Raw genomic sequence first — 22,491 nt, 5'->3', positions numbered from 1 at the left:
CTGAGTCGTCTACATTGGAGTTGTACCTGTGAGGACCTCGCTCCAGTCACCTCAGCACCGACCCGTCTACATCAGAGCTGTCCCTGTGAGGACCTCTCTCCAGTCACCTCAGCACTGAGCTGTCAACATTGGAGCTGTCCAAGTGAGGACCTCGCTCCAGTCACCTCAGCACTGAGCTATGTACATTAGAGCTATCCCTGTGAGGACCTTGCTCCAGTCACCTCAGCACTGAGCCGTCTACATTGGAGTTGTCCCTGTGAGGACCTCGCTCCAGTCACCTCAGCACCGAGCCGTCTACATCAGAGCTGTCCCTGTGAGGACCTCTCTCCAGTCACCTCAGCACTGAGCTGTCAACATTGGAGCTGTCCGTGTGAGGACCTCGCTCCAGTCACCTCAGCACTGAGCTATGTACATTAGAGCTATCCCTGTGAGGACCTCGCTCCAGCAGCTCCGCTCACCTCAGCACTGAGCAGTCTACATTGGATCTGTCCTTGTGAGGACCTCGCTCCAGTCACCTCAGCACAGAGCCGTCTACATCAGAGCTGTCCCTGTGAGGACCTCTCTCCAGTCACCTCAGCAGCGAGCCGTCTACATCAGAGCTGTCCCTGTGAGGACCTCGCTCCAGCAGCTCCGGTCACCTCAGCACAGAGCCGTCTACATCAGAGCTGTCCCTGTGAGGACCTCGCTCCAGTCACCTCAGCAGCGAGCCGTCTACATCAGAGCTGTCCCTGTGAGGACCTCGCTCCAGTCACCTCAGCAGCGAGCCGTCTACATCAGAGCTGTCCCTGTGAGGACCTCGCTCCAGCAGCTCCGGTCACCTCAGCACTGAGCCGTCTACATCAGAGCTGTCCCTGTGAGGACCTCGCTCCAGCAGCTCCGGTCACCTCAGCACTGAGCCGTCTACATCAGAGCTGTCCGTGTGAGGTCCTCGCTCCAGTCACCTCAGCAGCGAGCCGTCTACATCAGAGCTGTCCCTGTGAGGACCTCTCTCCAGTCACCTTAGCACTGAGCTGTCAACATTGGAGCTGTCCGTGTGAGGACCTCTCTCCAGTCACCTCAGCACTGAGCCGTCTACATCAGAGCTGTCCCTGTGAGGACCTCGCTGCAGTCACCTCAGCACTGAGCTGTCTACATTGGAGCTGTCCCTGTGAGGACCGCTCCAGCAGCTCCGGTCACCTCAGCACTGAGCCGTCTACATTGGAACTGTCCCTGTGAGGACCTCGCTCCAGTCACCTCAGCACTGAGCCGTCTACATTAGAGCTGTCCCTGTGAGGACCTCGCTCCAGCAGCTCCGGTCACCTCAGCACTGAGCTGTATTGTGGAGGCTCCGGTGAGACTCGCAGTACAGGCACGCCATTAGACACCTCACTAGTGAGCCGTCTAGAGTGGAGGAGCTAAAATGAGGTCCTCAAAATAATCAACTCCACTGTAGACGCAACACTTTAGGCAATAGTTTCCTATTCAACGGGCCTTGAAGCGCTGGCGTCTCATTGGCTGGCGCGAATCTGTATGAATAGGCCACACCTCCTCACTACGCACGCGCAGTATCGTGCGGCTCATACAGCCACGTCCACTTCCCTCAGAGCCGGAAAAGGCGGGTTCTGTCTGTTCCTAATGCCCGCCCCTCCCACTGGCCATGCCCCCGCCCTCCCATTTCTGGAGGATACGTATCACGTCGCCATTGAGTGAAGGGGTCTGATAATAGTGTAAGAGGCGGCGGTGTCAGGAAGAGCCTCCCCCTCCCGAGCTTCTCTCTTCGCTTCTCTCTGGACCTTACAGCTACGACACACCGTGCTCTGCCATGACCGCGCTCCGCCATTGGCTGCTGTTATTGCTGCTGGCCTTCCCGGTCGCGCTGCTCGGCAGAGGTACGTCACTGTGCGCCTGTTACCAGCTCGTGTGTGTTACATTGGAATTGGCGCAGACGTGTCTGTCGGCTGCCGTAGTCCCGCAGTTTGGGGGAGGCTCCGTGCAGGAGGTGCGCGGTGTGTGCCTGCTCCGGCCTGCGGTGACGTGTCACTGCGCCCATTCATTCTGCAGCTCCTCCCCCGCTATACAGGGCAGTGGGGTCCTGGGGGCTTTGTGCTCCTAGGGATGATTATTGATGGGGGGTCTTCACTTTCCTTGAGCTGATGATGGCCCCTTGTAACCCACCTGTCAGAATCTGACCAGTCTTAGGTCCCCGTACACATTAGATGTCTGGTGAAGCAGCGGACAGCTATCTGACCCGTCCACCATATACAGGAGCGCTCCTTACGTCACACGACTCTTGCTGCATGATCAAAAGGATCTGTGTTCTGGGTCAGACATGCCTGTTACAGGGGCCCAAGAGGTAAGGGGGCCACTTCTGCAGGTGGACTTGTGATGAGCTGTTGTCTGCAGAAGGCCGGATATTGTTCTTCACCAACTGTCTGTGTCCGCCCCTGGCCCATTTCTTCTCTCCCCGACATCATCAGGGGCCCCCTTTATATCAGACTGTCAGACGATATCAGCGGGTTTAACCATAGAATCATAGAATGTTAGAGTTGGAAGGGACCTCCAGGGTCATCGTGTCCAACCCCCTGCTCAATGCAGGATTCACTAAACCCTATCCAGCCTCTGTTTGAAGACTTCCATTGAAGGAGACCTCACCACCTCTTGTGGCAGCCTGTTCCACTCATTGTGAAACTTTATTTGAAGGGTGATGCTTGAGGCGAATAGTGGGACGTCTCGGCCAACACTGTGGGAAACAAAGGAGAAAGAATTACCAGGAAACCAATCCGGTAGTAGGTGTCTGGGTATAGACACGGATGGAGTATGCCCGTCAGTTAGAATTCTAACTGACGGGCATACTCCATCTGTGTCTATACCCAGACACCTACTACCGGATTGGTTTCCTTATCTAATAATTGCCCCTCACTTCTACTTGACTGGTAATTCTTTCTCCTTTGTTTCCCGGATGTGTCTATCCACTTGCGACATTGTGATCAAGGCCACAGTGTTGGCCGAAACGTCCCACTAGTCGCCTCAAGCATCACCCTTCAAATAAAGTTTCACCTAAAGCATACCATACCTCTCTACGTGTGCAGTGTTTTTTTTTTTTTTTTTTTTTTATTGCTGACGGAACCACTGGCTCCCTTCACTAGCACCGTGCCTTTCCACTTTGTTGAGTGCTAGCCTTTATCGTTTCCACTGTTCCACTCATTGATCACCCTCACTGTCAAAAAGATTTTTCTAATATCTAATCTGTATCTTCTCCTTTTCAGTTTCATTCCATTGCTTCTCGTGTTTCCATGTGCAAATGAGAATAAGGATTTGCACAAAGAAAGACTAGAAGCAATGGGAGAAGATACAGATTAGATATTCTAAAAAAAAAATTGACACTGAGGGTGATTAACAAGTGGATCAGGCTGCCACAAGAGGTGGTGAGTTCTCCTTCAATGGAAGTCTTCAACCAGAGGCTGGACAGACATCTGTCTGAGATGGTTTACTGCATCCTGCCACCTTTAGGCTATTTTCACACGTTGGGGTTTTTTTTTGTGTCACAAATCTGCAGCAAAACTGATCTCTGGCAGGAAATCAGCTGCGTCAAAAACGCAGGTTTTGCTGCATTTTTTTCAGAGTTTTTTTTCATTGTCGTTCTGTTTCTATTTATGCATGTACATAAAGTTTTGTGGGAAAAAAAGAGAGAATCCTATTCTGTTTTGCCATCAAAAACACTGATGCAATTTTTGATGCGTTTTTTTCACCACTCATCCTATGGGTGAAAGTGACATGCTCTATTTTACAAAAACCCAATACCAAGGCCCAAAATACGCAACAAAAAAAACAATATGTGAACAGAGAATTCTGGTTTCTTATAGATTTTGCTGGTGATGCAAAGCGTAACTTAAAATTTGCATAAAAATCTGCAGCAAAAAAAGCTGAAAAATACAGCATGTGTGAACATAGGTTAAGTGTAATGTGTATTGGGGTCTTTATGCTATAATTGCTGTAATACACAGATCACACCTGGCAGCTGCTGATCCCCTCTCTGGATAAACGTGAGACCCCCAGTGTTTAGTTGGCAATAAGCAAAAGAAATCATTGTGTGATTCCCTAAGAAATTAAATTGTTGTTGTGAAATCTTCTAATCGGCAAGGTCCCTCTGACATATGGTAAGGGTTGTCCATGTAGAGGAGGCAGTGTTAGGAGAGACCCCCAACTCATCTGCTTCTCATCTGTAAATGATGAGGAGATGCTGTTTATTGGTGGAGATGGTGATCAGTGACCCAGAATAGCCCATTACCTCTGTGGCCTGTAGATGACTACAACAGGCCTGGCCTACACAGGGGGCCCCAAGATAATGAGTGATGGAGAGAGGAAGGTGCCACAACATACCATGTGCCTGACTTTACGTCTTGCCACCTCTGACATAAGGCACCTTCTTTTTTTTGTTCAGCGTTTGTGTCTTCTCTTGGCAAAGCTGTTCAGTTTATTTCAGACTTTCTTGGATGTCCTTCAAAAAGTGTGCAGTGGGTGATGACTCCACACTTGATACCCACTTGGCATCATGCATTTTTGGCCTTTTTCCACAGCACTGTTTGAGTTTTAGAACTTCAAGTAAAATCTCATCATTGCCTTTTGGAGTGTTTAAATGTAAAATGCTTTCTTTTATCACAGGTCCTTTAGTTGCTGCCCAAGATGCCACTGAAGATGAAGAAGCCATTGAAGACTCTGTAGTAGAAGATGATGATGACGAGGCCGAAGTGGAGGAAGATGAGTCGACAGACTTGGTAAATGTGCATACATAATAGAGGATGGATGGTCAAGCTGGGCTATAATAAGAAAATATCACTATGAACTACCAATCAGGATGTAAATACGGATACAGCAGGGTAGAAGTATTTAAAACATAACTTTTAATGTACTCGAATAAGATAAAAAGCCATAGGCTAGTTAATAAGCAACATGTATAAACATATATCGCTTTGTGTAATTCAATTAGAATAATGAATCCTCATATCTAATAGACAAAATATATGTTCTTGGTGGAGTCCCAATGTACGAATCCAGGTAACGATCCCTTGTACAGGATAGAAGAAGTGGGGAGACCCAGTCACAGGAAAGCCACACAGTACCCACAATACTCTTCCGGGGATCAGACAAGGGAGTACTGTGGGTATGTGTATGTCTGATCCCTGGAAGAATATTGTGGGTACTGTGTGGCCTGCAGTCCTGCACAGTGTTGGGCTGAAGGCACAATACCCACTTGTGGACATCGGGCCATCATGGAGTCTGTTTCTGACAGTTTGAGCAGACACATGGATGTTAGTGACCTGTTGGAGGTCATTTTGCAGGGCTTTGGCACTGCTCCTTCTTACACAAAGGAGGAGGTAGCGGTCCTGCTGCTGGGCTGTTGCCCTCCTACGGCCCCCTCCACATCTGGTGTACGGGCCTGTCTCCTGGTATCTGCTCCATGCTCTCGACACTGCTGACAGACATCTACCCTTCTTGCCACAGCTAGCATTGGTATGCCATCCTGGATGAGCTGCACTACCTGAGCAACTTCTGTGGGTTGTAGACACCGCCTCATGTTATTGTACTTCTAGGGGTGAGAGCAATGACAAAATGCAAAAGTGACCAAAGCAACAGCCAAAAAGGATGAGAACAGAGAAATTGTCTGTGGTCACCACATGCAGAACCACTGCTTTATAGGGGTTGCCTTGCTAATCAGGGCTGTGGAGTCGGTAAGCCAAACCTCTGACTCCTCAATTTCCATGTCACCGACTCCCTCATACATGGCTCATGTTTAAGTGATAAATTTACTGTAGCACAGATTCATCTCAGCTAAAAGTCTAGACCCTTAGATCAGGAATAGGACAAACATTTATAGGACATTTCAGAACTTTCCCAAATTCTTATGAAAAAATATTCCCCACAAACTGCATTGAATTACTGTACCCAATTTATTATATATTTTTGGAGTCGGAGTTGGTCCATTTTATACCGACTCCACAGCCCTGTTGCTAATTGCCTATCATTTCTACCAGTTGTCTGTTCCATTTGCACAACAGTAGGAGAAATTGATTCACAATCAGTGTTTCTTCATAACTGGACAGGTTGATATTACAGAAGTGTGATTGACTCGGAGTTACATTTTGTTTTTTAGGGTATGTGCACCCGGTGTGGATTTGCTGTGGTTTTGACGCTCCGTCTTTAGGGTATGTGCCCACGATGCAGAAAATTTCTGCAGCGTTTCTGCTTGTTCTTGGCAGTAAAAAACGCTTGCAGATTTTAAACGCTTTTTTGACACATTTTTTACATGCGGATTTGACTTGCTTTTTTCAAATGCATTGAGACCTCAAATCCGCATGCAGAAACGCACAAATAATTGACATGCTGCGGATTTTTCCGCAAGGAAAATCCGCTGCGGATAATTCCGCAGCATGGGCACAGAACATGCAGATTATCATTGGGGATCATGGGGCACAGATTTGCAAGCGTTTACGCTGTGGAAATTTCGCAGCAAAAACGCATAGTGGGCACACAGCCTTATGCAGCGTCGAAACCGCAGCGGCCAGATGTTACAGCATAGTGGATGGGATTTCAATAAATCCCATGCCCACTATGCGTTTTTGTGCACCTGCGGAAACTGACATGAGGTGCGTTTTTCAGATCCGCAGCATGTCTATTTCTCTTGCGTAAACACATGCAGATTTTCCCCATAGACTTGCATTAGATGAGGAAAATCCGCATGCGTAAAAACCGCATGTGTATTTTGTGTGCGTTTCCGCTGCGGAAACGCACACAAAAATGCTACATGATCAATAAAGTTTGTTAAAAAAAAACAACTATTCTCTAATTTCAACATGATGACTTCAAAAACGCATGCAGCAAAACCGCATGTAAAAAACCCCAAGTAACGTAATTCGCATATTAGGAGCGGAAATGGTGCAGATAATTCTGCAGCGTCAAAACCCCAGCAAATCCGCACCGTGTGCACATACCCTAGGTGTTCCCTATATTTTTTATATATTGTATTTCTTGTGATGTTTTGATTACCTCTACTTCGCTGTATCCATATTTTCAATCTTGACTATAGCCTGAGCAGGGACACCATCTCAGAAAGGTTTCCTCCTATTACCTCCTTTTCTTTTTTTTTTTTTTTTTCTCCAGCTGCTTGAAACTTTTCACTGAAAACGCAGAATGTAATAACACAAACTGAATTGCTTTACTGAACCCCCCCACTCCGTTGATCATGGGGGGCCCAAGAAACAATGGGTTACTAGCAGCAGGGTTTGGTTAGGTAGTTATTCGAGTTGAGGAAAAATATTCACAGGACCCTGAAGCAACGTTCATGTCACTATCCCACGGCACTCAGACCAGGGCAGAGTGAACATTCTCTGTCAGCAGTCGAATGCCATCATCCTGGTCTCCTATTGTGATTGCAAGGCCCCCACCTAAAACTTCTACATAGAACTTTATAAGCACAAACTGTCATCTCCTATCTCAGTAATGGGGAACTCTTTATTCACTGAAGACAGCTTTTACCTGTAAATTAAGAATTAATGATCCACTCAGGACAAAGAAGCAGATTTCTTTAAGATGCATTAAAAAGTTTCTTTTTTTAACATGTGGTAATGATTTATGGAAAAACCGTAAAATGACGGTTACTCTTTAATAAATCTAGAACAGTCTTGTTCGGTCAGTAGTATCATACTGTGTGTCTCAGAGAGCAGCAAATATATGCATTTTAAATGCCAGGAAATGACTTTGGCTTGTTTTACTTAATGGTCAGACAGTAATAACTTCTATGGACTCTACAAAATAAAATCCAAAGTGTCAGATACAAGCAGTAAATCTCAGATCTCTTCTGCACCCTGGAGTTTGCCCAGTCATTTGGTCTGCAGCCTCCTGCTTCAGTGCAGGTATGAGAAGGCTTCTAAATGATAAGAGGATTTATAGGAAATAGTCATTCACTGTGTAACTAGTGCTTGGGGCATCTGCGTTGGATTTTCTGCAACATATTTTGTGTTCATAGGATATTTTTTTTCTCTGTTAACAGACAGGAGAAAAGGAGGAAGAAGAAGATTTGAGTTCAGGTGAACCGAAAGCTTCTCCCAATGCTGACACCACCATTTTGTTTGTTAAAGGCGAAGGTAATTGACTGTAACATCCATTGTCTGTCTAGCTGTTACTTCTATTTCACTAAAGGGGTATTCACATCTTCTAAAGTGATTGAATGCCCTAACGATATGTCACCACTTTGTGATTGATGCCCCTGACCACGGAGCCCCCTACTGTTTTTGAGCATTATGGGCATGCAGTGCTGCTATCCCATAGTGGCCATATCATTATTTCCCTGCACCCAGGCCAGAAGCATGTGGCCTGGCTATAACTCCCTGTCCAGCCAGGCTGTTGGAAATGCACTTGTGCAGAGAATTGGGAAGGGGGCACAGCACTACAACAGCCAGTGTGCCATAAGGGGAGACCAGCAATCATGCAGTGATGGCACATCCTTGCCATATATTATTATACAAGATAAGAATTCCCAACTAGCCTTATTGCTCTTTCTTAATTATCATATGGCTGGCTCACCTTTATACTAAAGCCAGAGTCCGACTGGGATTTGTTGAGCTTTTGTTGTAATGACATGATCGGTCCATAGCCTTATAATAATCATTGGGACAGATTTCAGTCTCTTTACACTAGTTTTCTGGCATAATAAACATGGAGTTTATTAGTGAGTATTTAAGTCTTTAAATCAGGAAGCATGAAAGTGTGTGCTGGGACAAGCATGTGGGGCTTCAGAGTTGCATCAAATGCAACTTTTAGGTCAGAAGATTTTCTTCACTTTTTACTTGCTGACCTGTTTTTTTTTTTTGTTTATTTTCTTATCTACACAATATTAATCAAAAGTGCATGCACCCTGTTAAGTCTAGCACTACTACATTGGAAGGAGAGAGGGTCCTTATCTGCACAGCGCTCCTGTTTTTAACCTTTTCTCGGCATCTATATATGTACTGCGCATGTCTGTTCTGGCTTATGGAGCAGGGTCAGTGGCTGAGGCCGCTGTGTTATCCAGTCACATCTGCCTGTAACAGCAGCAATCCGAGCTGAGCTCTGATCATTGCCATTAACCCATAAGATGCTGTTCTCAATCTCTGACGGTACCATTTAAAAGCATGTGGCCCAGGGGACACGCCATTTCAAATCCTTCCCAACACCACACCTTTCCTCCATGAAAAGTAAAGAAATTAAGAAACAACGCTTTTTTTTTTTTTTTTTTTTGTTTATCACTGTCTGTAAGACTCCAATCTATGAACATATAAAATCAACTTTTTTTGGTGAGCAACATAAAGGGGAAAAGAACAAACACCACAATAATATTATTATTATTATTATTTATTATTAAGCGCCATTAATTCCATGACAATAGCGGTTTTATTTGTGGCTGAAGCACAGCGATTAAGACATGATGAAAACTTGTCTACTTCAAAATGGTACTGACAAAACCATCAAATCGCCTTGCAGAAAAACAAACTTTTAAATAGTTCAATCAGCAAAAAAATAAAGTTATGGGTCTTGAAAAATGGCGATGCAAGAGAGATATATGTATCTATATAGCTATCTCTGAGTTTGGTATTGCTGTAATCATACTGACCCGGAGGATGATGTTCATATTTACAGTACGGTAAACGCCGTAAAAATAAAACCTAAAAAGCAATTTTTTTATTTTGTTTGGATTTTTTTGTTCCCCATTTTTCCAGTACATTGAATGATGTAAACTACAGCTTGTCCTGTAAAAAAACCAAGCCCTCCTAAGGTTATGTGGATAGAAAAAAAAAACAAGTTATGGCTCTTGGAAGAAGTAAACAAATTTCGAAAATTGCCCAGTCAAGAAGGGGTCAAAAAACACACCAAAATTTAAATCTCCTGCTTTCCCTCTATTAAAAATATTTAAAAAAAAATGTACATTCTGTATTATGTCTGGTCCAGCAAAATCTACAATTATTTAACCCATACGGTAATCTCCAGAATCGTTGTTTTTCTGTTACAGCACCGCCATACTTAAAAGCAGTAAAGTTATTAAGACATCGTATCCACCCCAAGGTTCTATCAATCTAAAATTATCTGCCCGCCACATATAAAAAAAATAAATAAATTAAAAAAACTAGTCTTCGCTGCTCAATTGATGAAGTTATGGGTCTCAGAAATAGCGACACAAAGCATTTTATTTTATTAACCGCTGAAATAAAAAAAAGTTTGGTATCTTAGTGTCCTGAACAATCATGTTTCCAGGTAATTTTTACCACACCATAAATATCGTAAAAGCTAAATCTAGGAAAAAAAACAATGGCGGAATTGCAGTATTTATTTTTTTTGCAGTTTCACCACAGTTGGAATTTTATTTACCAATTTTTCAGTGCATTATAGTAAAATGAATGTCATTCAAAATTAGAACTTGTCCAGCAAAAAAAAAAAAAAAAAAAAAAAAAAAAATGGAAGAAGGAGGGAAGAAAAAAACAAATATACAAAAGTTGGCTGTGATGGAAAAGGGGTAATCCTTTTTTTTTTTTTTTTCCCTTCTGAGTAATGTTACTTATTTCTGACACTCCAGTGGAAGGAATATTCTGTACAGTTCTTCCCATCCAGCCATTTTTTCCCCCAAGCTAATGACAACTAATTCTGCTTTCTGGATGTTTGCTCTGGTCCTATAATGAAACCGCAGTATGTACAAGTATAGAGGTCTGTAACGATGTTACTGCAAGCCTTATACTCCATATGTGTTGTGTGAATAACGCTATATTTTTATCTTTTAGATTTCCCAGCTAATGATATTGTAAAGTTCCTTGTTGGCTTCACAAACAAGGGTACTGAAGACTTCATTGTGGACTCCCTGGATGCCTCCTTCCGATACCCGCAGGACTACCAGTTCTATATCCAGAATTTTACAGCTCTTCCTCTGAGCACAGTGGTCCCTCCTCAGAGGCAGGCCACCTTTGAGTACTCTTTTATTCCAGCAGAGCCAATGGGGGGACGTCCCTTTGGGCTGGTCATCAATCTGAATTACAAGGATGCCAGTGTAAGATTTCATTATTCTTTTTAGAAAACATTAAGATTTACCTTACCTTTAAATCATTGCAGAGTATATAATATGGCGACTTGCACCACATAAAAAAATATCCTATTGTAATCTATAGGGATAAAAATGTGCTACTATAGCCTACAAAGGGAAGATTTTGTGTTAGTCTTTAATGTAAAATTGTAGCATGGTTTATCATTTTGCAACTAAATTGTAAAGAAGTCTCGCCTCTGTTGCAAAATTCCCACCACTTCCCAGTGTCCGGCCTCCAAAATCATACAAGTTAAAACAATAAGAAATAAAAGTTTATCACAAATCTGTCATCTAGTCGCAATTCTTGCAAGGTCACCTTTCTAGTGAGTCAGCCCAAAGTTTACCACTTTTTTCTGTTTTTGCACTTTCATTTTTTTCCTCCCCCTTTTTCCAAGAGCCATAACTTTTTTTTCCCCATCTACATAGCCATATGAGTGTTTGTTTTGTGGAATGGGTTGTTTTGAATAACTCCATTCATTTTACCATAAAATGGGGGGAAAAAAAATCTAAGTGCGTTGAAGTAACGCAAAAGTGTCTTCATATTCAGAAACTTGTATATTTTTCACTTTCCCGTCAATTGAAGTGATTTGACGTTTTTATTGATGCCATTTTAAGGCATGCACAATGATTTGATCACTTTAGCATTGCATTTATTTTGTGGTGTTTCCACGAAAAAAAAAAAAAAATCACAGCCTCTTATAAAATCCAGCCACAATGGGATGGGTGGGGGCATATGGAATGTGATCCTAATGCTCATACCTTCATAGGCTATTAGGATAACAAAAATAGTGCTGTTTTCCATTCTCACAGTAGCTGTAATTCTGTGAGGCTGGAACTGCTCCTTGCTTCTCCCCCTCCCTTATGGGATGTTGTGACACATTAGGGGGCGTGGCTTGCTCCTGGCTGCTTGCAGCAGCCAGCCCTGTGATATCTCCTTCCCTGCAGTTCTAGATCATGGAGCATGATGTGTGACGTTGCGTTCCATGAGGGAGGGGGAGCAGCAAGGAGCAGTTCCAGCGTTATAGAATTACAGCTACTATGAGAAAGGATAACAAGAATAGTGCTGTTTTCCAAACTGGAGTTGAGGAAAACGGAGTTACAGCACCAAGTTGGGGAATGAGATGATAAAATTACCTTCTTTGCACTTTCAACAACTTTTTTTTTTATTTTCTCTCTAGGGCAACTCTTTCCAGGATGCTGTGTTCAATCAGACTGTGACCATTATTGAAAAGGAAGATGGCCTGGATGGAGAAACGTATGTATACAACTGCTTCCCTGGTGAGATGGATATTGGTGGTGCTGGGTCCCTATAGAGTTATTGCTGATGGGCCCACACTAATTTTGTCATAAAGGGATTTTCACTTGTAACACATTCACAAATGTGAGACTGAGATGAATTACCCTTTTTGCTATATTATGTGAATGGAATAATGTGTTTTCTAAGTGAGTTTTGGGTGGTGTAAATTAAGTTGCTACATTCACTCTCCATTCTTTTACTAATGTAACATCCCCCTTTACTGTTGACTCGTGTTACTTTTGTCTTGGCAGAATCTTCATGTACTTGTTCCTTGGTGGTCTTGGGCTGCTTGTAGTTGTTGGTCTGCATCAGTTGTTGGAGTCCAGAAAGGTAAGCTGCTTGTACTCTATTTTATTCTTCTGCTCCTGAGTAACCTGTCTTGTTGTTCTTAAAATCTGCATTACTGTTTCAGAGAATGAGCTTTTTGTTTTGTTTTACTCAGGGCTTCTTATTATGGTCTTTTAAAAGGGGGGCGTGGGTCACTGGTAATAATGCTGAACAGTGTAAAGATATGCCCCCTGGGAATTCTGTAATCGCCCACCCCTCCCCATTCATAAAAAATAGCACAATGTAAAAAGGCCCATATCTCTAGAACCACAGTGTATATTTAAAAAAAAAAAAAAAAAAAAAGTGGATTGCGGTAAATTTTGTATGGCGTGTGCCGAGTCCTGGACTTTAAGCCCATGCCACTGCAAATATACTGCACACGTCTTAAGGGCTCATTCAGACTTCAGTTTTTCACAGAGGGCACTTGTAACTATTTTTTGTTTTCCTTGGACCAGTTGGTCCGCACCAAAACATGGTGACTTGTTCAATATTAATCGAAATGTCAGATCAATGGGTCAGTGAAAAAACTGGATAGCACTCTGATGCCATCTATGTGTTTTACGTTTTTCACTGACTGTTTTGAAGCTTGAGAAACCTTCATTAGTGTGTTTTTTGTTTGTCCACCTCCCCCCCCCCATCTGAGAACTGTCAAAACCCAGACTAGTTTTACTATGCTATAAAATTCACTGGCCTCTCAATGAGCCCTAATTAATGCGGTCTAGCAAAAGCTGATGGGGTATATGGCTGTCAGACAAACAAGCCACCCACCATCACCTCAAACCCAAAACCTTGTCACAGCTGCCTACATCACCCAAGACTGTGCATGTAATATATCTAAATCAATTAAAATGGGGAACCTGTTCTAATACTTTATTTTAGTGTTAATTTCCATTTAAAATGGTAAAAGGTGTAATAAAAACAGCTGTATGTGTCGCCCAATGACGATGCAAAAGTTATTTCTTGGCATTTAAAAATATGGAGTAAACCACAAAACAGATGCTTCTCTATTCAAATAATAATCCCAGAGGCAAAAATATATTAAATTAACTTCATTCCATGGTGGACACGAACTACAAAGAAAACTATGTAACAGCATGTCCATACAGGTGATGTCTGAGCTGTGCCCATGGTATTGAACTGTATGTAAATGCCTGTGTTTTCCTGTCTGCAGAGAAAGCGACCTGCCCAAAAAGTGGAGATGGGCACATCGAACCAAAATGATGTTGATATGAGCTGGATTCCTCCTGAGACGTTGAGTCAAATTAGTATGTATTCTACATGCATGGCTGCTCTTTACTCTCTATAGTATACATTATAAATGCATTATTTCCCAATATGCTAGTAGGACTTGTAGGATCCTCTACTGAAATGTGATACATGGTGTCCTTGTACAGTATGTAGCGGTCAGTGGGAATACTGAACTGTACTAGTAGGAAAATAACTGGCTTCTGTTCTCTTCTCTAATACTTCTTGCTGTCTTTTTGTTTTTTTTCCTTTGCTTCCTTGCAACTTCAGTGCAAAGTAGACGAGGTGAGAGCACTTACATCTGAGTGACGTACTGTTATGTTTCTGCACTGTTTGTGATTTTGGCTGCTATACTACTGACTATAAAAGTAAAGATTTGGCCACAATATCTGGAGCGCTGGGGGTTTTTTTTGTTTCTTTTTTTTTTCTCCCCTCTAATGATGAGGAATATTTTCTACAATACAGACCAAATGATTTTCACTTAAAGACATTCATAATTTTTAGACTTTTTTTTTTTTTTTTTTATATATATATATATATATATATATATATATATATATATATATATATATATATACATACATACATACATACATACATACATACATACATACATACATACATACATACATACATACATACTATGTATGGTAGGTAAAATATGTTTAGATTGTTGGCGATTAATTATTAAATTTATGGTCAGTACTAAAGTGTTTTGTGTGTAGCTGAGCACTCGTCCTGTTGTGCCGATGGCTTTCTGCATAAATTGGTAACCACAAGAGTGTGCATGTTATATTTCTGTGAGGTTACTTAGCTGTCAGACAACTGTCCATCTACGCAATACTTAAGTTTTTATTTTCCTCTTGCTTTCTAGACAAAGCTTCCCCAAGAAGATCTCCTCGTAAAAGAGCCCAGAAACGATCAGCAGGATCCGATGAATAAACAGACTTTGATTTTGAAAAATCATCTGTCCACTAATACCAGTTTCTCCTATCCAGGATGGATAAACTTGTGACATCCATAATGGAAAAGTGGAGTAGGATGTGAAGTCTTGTAAAATCATTGACTGCAAATTTTTTTTTTTTTTTCTCTTTCCTGTAGGGATTTATATTTTTTTTTAATAAAGAAATCTTTGGTTCCCCCCCCCCCACCCATTAAACTAAAGAATAATACATCAGCAAGGACTTTGAAGCACTGTTATACTGCAGGGCAGTCCTAAGTTGCATGACTACTCCATTCACTGGCCTGTTTGTACAGTTTGAGAGCAATGTGACTATGGGCATATTAAGTCTTTATTCCCCTCCTTGCAAGCTGCAGTGTATTTTGGCTGTGGCCCTACTTCTGTGCCTGTTTTCTGAGACCTGGTGAAGTAAACCAGTGTATTTGACTCCTAGGTTACCACACTCTACTATGGAGGAAAGGGCTGATGAGCTTGCCTGTCTCCAAGTTTGCAGCTGAGTTGTGACCTAAAAAAAAAAAAAAAAATTAATTGTGCAAAGACTTCTACCAGAAGCTTTTACTGACTATCTTGGTTTGGGAAATCATGGTTATGTGGAATATTATAAGATGGGGTTTTTAATAGATTGGCATATCGAATGGTTGAATAAGACATTGTGTCCGTGCAGGTGGGCAGAAATGTTCAAAGAACAAAGCTTACTTTTTGTAAACAGAGAAAAATGTAATTTGGATCAGTGTGCCTGCAAGTGTACAAAGAAATAAATTCTTAAATAAAGCTAACTCCATTTTTGTACAGCTGCTCCACTTTCTGTAGGGCTAAACAGTGACGTTCCATTATTTCACCGCGTGTGACCTTTTTCATTAAAGGTTTACTCCTTTGCAGAACTGATACCCTGTATATAATACCTGGTTCAGGGGCTGATCAGGTGGGTGCAGGAGACGGGAATTCAGGCCTTGCACTAGACGTCATACAGTATCTGTTTTGCCTGGAGTATTTAGTCTGTAATTAAAATAACTTGTTAATTGTGCAGACAAATATTAACCCCTTTAAAGCCCAAGACGTATTAATACGTATCTGCGCCCTGGGCTTTAAGAGCTTGACACAGGCAGCATTGCGGTGGCAAGGGGAGGTGATCGGGATACTCGCCTCTCCTGCCGGCCTCCAGCGCTGTCTGCCGCGGTTAGGGTTGGGGGTCAGGGTTAGGGTTGGGATTTTTTTTCAAAAGGTTAAAAAAAAGACGATATGGCGACTAGTGTTGAGCACAAATGCTCGCTACTTGAGTTTGCCTCGGGTGTTCGGGTATGCACTGAGTATCGCCGGTGCTCAAGGCTCCGCCCCATATGCTTCGCGGCCAAAAAAAACTGTCATGCACGAGCAATCCCCGCATGTTTTTTTATGGGTGTCTTAATAATCGTGACACATGCAGGTGGGGACTCAAGCATGTCACTCGAGCACCCATGATACATGGTGCATACCTGAGTATCCGATGCAAACTCAAGTAGCGAGCACTTGCGCTCAAGACTTATGACAACTTATTCAATATGATGACCTAATGTTATCAAATTCTGTGTCGTACCTCTGGGTTCAAAGTGTTCACTATACCCCTTGATAAAATCCTTGAGGGGTGTAGTTTCTAAAATGGGGTCACTTGTGGGGTTTCCACTGGTTAGGCATATCAGGAGCTCTCCAAACACGACATGGCGTCCGCTCTCGATTCCAGCCGATTTTGCGTTTAAAAAGTCACACAGTGCTCCTTCCCTTCTTAACTCTGCCGTGCGCCCAAACACTGTATTTTCCCCACATATGGGGTATTGGCGTACTCAGGAGAAATTGCACAAGTTTTTGGGGTCCATTTTCTCCTCTTACCCTAGTGAAAATAAAAAAATTGGGGCTAAAACATTTTTGTGGAAAAAGTTTTTTATTTTCACGGCTCCATGTTATAAACTTCTGTAAAACACTTGGGGGTTCAGGGTGCTCACCACACATCTAGATAAGTTCCTCGAGGGGTCTAGTTTCCAAAATGGTGTCACTTGTGGGGGGTTTCCACTGTTTAGGCACATCAGGGGCTCTCCAAACGCAATATGGCGTCCGCTAATTATTCAATCAAATTTTACAATCAAAAAGTCAAATGGCGCTCCTTCCCTTCCGAACCCTGCCGTGCGCCCAAACAGTGGTTTTCCCCACATATGGGGCATCTGCTTACTCAGGAGAAATTGCACAACAACTTTTGGGGTCCATTTTTTCCTGAAAATAAAAAAAATTTGGGTCTAAAGTAACATTTTTGTGAAAAAAGTTAAATGTTCGTTTTTTTTCTTCCACATTCCAAAAGTTCCTGTGAAGCACCTGAAGGGTTAATAAAGTTCTTGAATGTGGTTTTGAGCACCTTGAGGGGTGCAGTTTTTAGAATGGTGTCACTTTTGGGTATTTTCTGTCATAAAGACCCCTCAAAGTGACTTCAAATGTGATGTGGTCCCTAAAAAAAAAAAATAATAAATAAATTGTTTTGTAAATTTTGTTGGAAAAATGAGAAATCGCTTGTCAACGGTTAACCCTTATGGCTGCCTAAAAAAAAATGTTGGGTTCTAAAATTGTGCTGATGTAAAGTAGACATGTGGGAAATGTTATTAACTCTTTTGTGTGACATATCGCTCTGATTTAAGGGCATAAAAATTCAAATTTAGAAAATAGCAAAATTTACAAAATTTTGGCCAAATTTCCGTTTTTTTTCACAAATAAACGTAAGTGATATTGAAGAAATTTTTACAACAATATGTCACGAAAACCCAATCTCAGAATCAGGGGGATCCCTTGAAGCGTTCCAGAGTAATGACCTCATAAAGTGACAGTGGTCAGAATTGTAAAAATTGGCCTGGTCATTAACGTGCAAACCACCTTTGGTTGTAAAGGGGTTAAAAATTAGCAGTATTTGAAAACACTCTAGCCATAGAATAGATTTGTAGAGTAAAACCATTACGATTCTAACCATGTTTTAGTTAGCTGGGAGAGCTGATCTAGCGCTGCTGGGTTGGGGATATACTCATCCATAACATGATTGGACTACTAATGCTTCCATTTACTCTTTGAGGCCTATATAAACTGAAAAAGTGAAGACAGAAGTGGCTGAACTGCATCCTATCTTCCCCACACTCTTCTTTCTCTGTTCTCCTTAGGTCTCTGACAACCAGTCATACTCCTCCTATTCATTATCCCTTTTCACTTTGGAGTGGGAAATATAGAGCCCAATTTAGAACAGTACTGATATGCACACTGTGGTATAATTAGATATTATTTATATAGCACCATTGATTTCATGGTGCTGTACATAAGGGGTTACATACCAAATACAGATATCACTTACAGTAAACAAACTAACAATGACAGACTGGTATGGAGGAAAGAGGACCCTGCCCTTGTGGGCTTACATTCTACGGGCTGTTGGGAAAGGAGACAGTGAGTTGGGGGGGGGGGTTGCAGCATCTCCGGTGATGGAGAGGAGGAATCGGGGTCATTGCAGGCTGTAAGCATTCTTGGAAGATGTGTTTTCAGGTTCCATATGAAGGATACAAATGTGGATAATCGCACGTGTTGAGGCCCAGAATTCCAGAGGATGGGGGATATTTGGGAGAAGCTTTGAGGCGATTGGGTGAGGAACAAATAAGTTTGGAGGACAGGAGCTTACGTGAGGAAACGCATCGGGAAGTTAGTTCAGAGATGTACGGAGGAGAGAGGTTAGAGGTGGCTTTGTAGGTCAGTGTTGGCTTGAACTGGATACACTGGGCAATTGGGAGCCAGTGAAGGGATTTGTCAAGGAGGGTAGCAGATGAGAGAGATGAACTAGTCGCACAGCAGAATTAAGGACAGACTGAAGAGATGCAAGAGTGTTAGCAGGTAGGACACAGACGAGGATGTTGCAGTAGTTGAGGCGGGAGATGATGAGGGCATGCACAAGCAGTTTAGTAGATTGAGGGTTGAGGAAAGGACGCATTCTGGAAATATTTTTGAGCTGGAGGTGGTGAGAGCTTGGATGTATGGTTTGAAGGACAGAGCAGAGTCAAGGGTTACACCAAGGCAGCGGATTTTTGGTACAGGGGAAAGAGTGGTGTTTATTGTGATAGATCAGATGGGGAAGATATGTGAGATGAAGTAAAGATGAGGAGTTCAGATTTGTCCACATTGAGTTTGAGGATGCGAGAGGAGAAGGAGGATATACGGTACAGACCAAAAGTTTGGACACACCTCATTTAAAGATTTTTCTGTATTTTCGTGACTGAAAATTGTACATTCACACTGAGGGCATCAAAACTATGAATTAACACACGTGGAATTATATACTTAACAAAAAAAGTGTGAAACAACTGAAAATATGTCTTATATTCTAGGTTCTTCTAAGTAGCCACCTTTTGCTTTGATGACTGCTTTGCACACTCTTGGCATTCTCTTGATAAGCTTCAAGAGGTAGTCACCGGAAATGGTCTTCCAACAATCTTGAAGGAGTTCCCAGAGATGCTTAGCACTTGTTGGCCATTTTGCCTTCACTCTGCAGTCCATCTTACCCCAAACCATCTCGATTGGGTTCAGGTCTGGTGACTGTGGAGGCCAGGTCATCTGGCGTAGCACCCCATCACTCTCCTTCTTGGTCAAATAGCCCTTACACAGCCTGGAGGTGTGTTTGGGGTCATTGTCCTGTTGAAAAATAAATGATGGTCCAACTAAACGCAAACCAGATGGAATAGCATGCCGCTGCAAGATGCTGTGGTAGACATGCTGGTTCAGTATGCCTTCAATTTTGAATAAATCCCCAACAGTGTCACCAGCAAAGCACCCCCACACCATCACACCTCCTCCTCCATGCTTCACGGTGGGAACCAGGCATGTAGAGTCCATCCGTTCACCTTTTCTGCGTCGCACAAAGACACGGTGATTGGAACCAAAGATCTCAAATTTGGACTCATCAGACCAAAGCACAGATTTCCACTGGTCTAATGTCCATTCCTTGTGTTCTTTAGCCCAAACAAGTCTCTTCTGCTTGTTGCCTGTCCTTAGCAGTGGTTTCCTAGCAGCTATTTTACCATGAAGGCCTGCTGCACAAAGTCTCCTCTTAACAGTTGTTGAAGAGATGTGTCTGCTGCTAGAACTCTGTGTGGCATTGACCTGGTCTCTAATCTGAGCTGCTGTTAACCTGCCATTTCTGAGGCTGGTGACTCAGATAAACTTATCCTCAGAAGCAGAGGTGACTCTTGGTCTTCCTTTCCTGGGGTGGTCCTCATGTGAGCCAATTTCTTTGTAGCGCTTGTGAGGCAGTGACCGGGATCGTATACGAGGGACGTTATATATCCCCCAGAATGTGTACAGAGACCTATTAAAACCATTGGAGTGCATTGCAGTCACAAACTCACCTGCGGCTGCAATGCAGGAATGAAGGTGAGAAATGACCTGGTCAGACTACCTGGCTAAGGCAGATAAGTAAAACCCGGCAGGGCCTTCATTTCTTGGAGGAGGTCACAGGAGGCAGGGGGGCGGCCACCTCCCTCCAACCCGGGTTTTCCAGTGGCTCTTGCCACAGGTCCTTTAAAACCCCTGCACGAAGGATTAGTGTTGTTCTATGTTGGAACCTGCTAGGAGCATAGCAGGAAAGCTCAGCAGGATTGAGTGTAGCTGAACCCCCCCCCCCCCCCCGAAAGGCTCTGCACCTGTCAGGCTCTGAGAGGTTTGTTTATGGACTCATGTTAACCCGGCTGCGAACCGGAGGACTTTCTGTTTACCCGTGATTTGCTGAATAAAAGCTGTTTATGTTGGACTTGCTTGGGTCACTGCCTCAGTTACTGCACGGTGTGAACACCGCCGCCTTACACGCTTGATGGTTTTTGCAACTGCACTTGGGAACACTTTCAAAGTTTTCCCAATTTTTCGCACTGACTGACCTTCATTTCTTAAAGTAATGATGGCCACTCGTTTTTCTTTACTTAGCTGCTTTTTTCTTGCCATAATACAAATTCTAACAGTCTATTCAGTAGGATTATGAGCTGACTTCTGCACAACACAACTGATGGTCCCAACCCCATGTATAAGGCAAGAAATCCCACTTATTAAACCTGACAGGGCACATCTGTGAAGTGAAAACCATTTCCGGTGACTACCTCTTGAAGCTCATCAAGAGAATGCCAAGAGTGTGCAAAGCAGTCATCAAAGCAAAAGGTGGCTACTTTGAAGAACCTAGAGTATAAGACATATTTTCAGTTGTTTCACACTTTTTTGTTAAGTATATAATTCCACATGTGTTAATTCATAGTTTTGATGCCTTCAGTGTGAATGTACAATTTTCATAGTCATGAAAATACAGAAAAATCTTTAAATGAGAAGGTGTGTCCAAACTTTTGGTCTGTACTGTAGCTGATAGACACGCTGGGATTCTGGACATCAGAGAGGTAGAGCTGAGTGTTATCAGCATACAGGTGGTACTGGAAGCCATGGGACTTTATATCACAGATCAGGCTTCTATGGTCTGCTTTCTATGGTATCAGTTGCTATTCATCCAGAACATCAGTTTTGTGATGGATTAGAACTGGAGCAGAAGACCTTGCAAGCAGTGGTTTCTGATCCAGCTATGGAAATTTGCACCAGTTATGACCCGCTCAAGCATAAAGCAACTGCGCAAGCCAGACACAAATTTATAATGACTGAAGGGAACAGTCATCTTTATTAAAGTCTGAGAGTTACATAATGTTAAACGAATATTTAAAGGAGGATATCTTTGACTTAAAAAGAAACAAAAACAAAAAAAACATGTAGTTGCTAACCGAGGCCCCTACCTGACTGTTGTACCCGGCACTGGTCATTGACAGCTCTTGCCGGAGATTCAGCTGCTCCCTGTTAACAGAGAAGCAGTTTATCTTTCTGTTGACATTGCAGGACTACTGGCATCAAGCTGATTGACAGCCAGCACTGTTACAACGGGCAGATAGTTGCCTCTGTTAGCAACTACATGCCTTTTATTTTTTTTAAAGTCCTGGATGTTTCCTTCAAAGGGCTTCTGTTAGTACAGAACTGTTCAAACGAAGTCCCACGGCTCTGGCTTCATGGTGGGGCCAATCATTAAATACACCTTCCCACCTACTTGTTTTCCCTCAATATCCCCCACCCCCCATCCTCCTCCTTTGACTGACAGCTGTGGCTTTAGAAGTCCAGAGAAGGGTGAAAATGGATGTAAACCAAGCAGGTGGGTAGGGGTGTTTAAATGTTTGGCCACGCCTGGATGCACAGACCGCCTGTACTTGGTTTCAATGGTCATTCTGTGCTGACAAGACTCTCCGCTTAGCCTGTAGCTGAATGTCACTGCCTTTAAAGAGGTTGTCTGGTCTAAATTGATAAGTCTGCAGTCACTCTGTGTGACTGCAGACTTTTGAAATCCCCAGCACACACACTGTGCGCTGAGAGGGTTCACTGGTTTCTGAGCCTGGAAGAGCGGTGATGTATGCAATATGCATACTCCTGGGCAGAAGTTGCATAGTGGACGTGGCATGTCTCCATACAGTTAATGGAGCGTGGCCGTCCAGTGGGTGCAGCCTCGCTCTATACACTTGTATG

The 22,491-nt window shown here is 42.9% G+C and overlaps 1 protein-coding gene across 1 annotated transcript; it reads left to right on the top strand.

The window, feature by feature from the left end:
• The first annotated feature begins 1,626 nt into the window (after positions 1–1,626).
• Positions 1,627–15,699, top strand: SSR1 (signal sequence receptor subunit 1). The gene is made up of 8 exons (XM_073678728.1): positions 1,627–1,868; positions 4,642–4,754; positions 8,027–8,120; positions 10,785–11,047; positions 12,259–12,335; positions 12,629–12,707; positions 13,876–13,969; positions 14,824–15,699. The coding sequence occupies exons 1-8, from the start codon at positions 1,802–1,804 to the stop codon at positions 14,889–14,891; spliced, it is 855 nt and encodes a 284-aa protein (XP_073534829.1). The 5' UTR covers positions 1,627–1,801; the 3' UTR covers positions 14,892–15,699.
• The last annotated feature ends 6,792 nt before the right edge of the window (positions 15,700–22,491 follow it).

Source organism: Phyllobates terribilis, unplaced genomic scaffold (assembly GCF_046119375.1).
Source record: "Phyllobates terribilis strain yellow unplaced genomic scaffold, ASM4611937v1 Scaffold_4__5_contigs__length_816908805, whole genome shotgun sequence".
NCBI lineage: Eukaryota > Metazoa > Chordata > Amphibia > Anura > Dendrobatidae > Phyllobates > Phyllobates terribilis.
The sequence above is the reverse complement of the archived record's forward strand: the minus strand, read 5'-3'. Positions and strand labels throughout refer to the sequence as shown.

What these genes read in the sequence shown, in the direction of transcription:
- SSR1 (XM_073678728.1), top strand. Translation starts at nt 1,802, where the DNA reads ATGACCGCGCTCCGCCATTGGCTGCTGTTATTGCTGCTGGCCTTCCCG. An exon ending in TTTGTTTGTTAAAGGCGAAG is followed by an intron (nt 8,121 to 10,784) that starts GTAATTGACTGT and finishes TTTATCTTTTAG; the next exon opens with ATTTCCCAGCTAATGATATT. An exon ending in GATGGCCTGGATGGAGAAAC is followed by an intron (nt 12,336 to 12,628) that starts GTATGTATACAA and finishes TTGTCTTGGCAG; the next exon opens with AATCTTCATGTACTTGTTCC.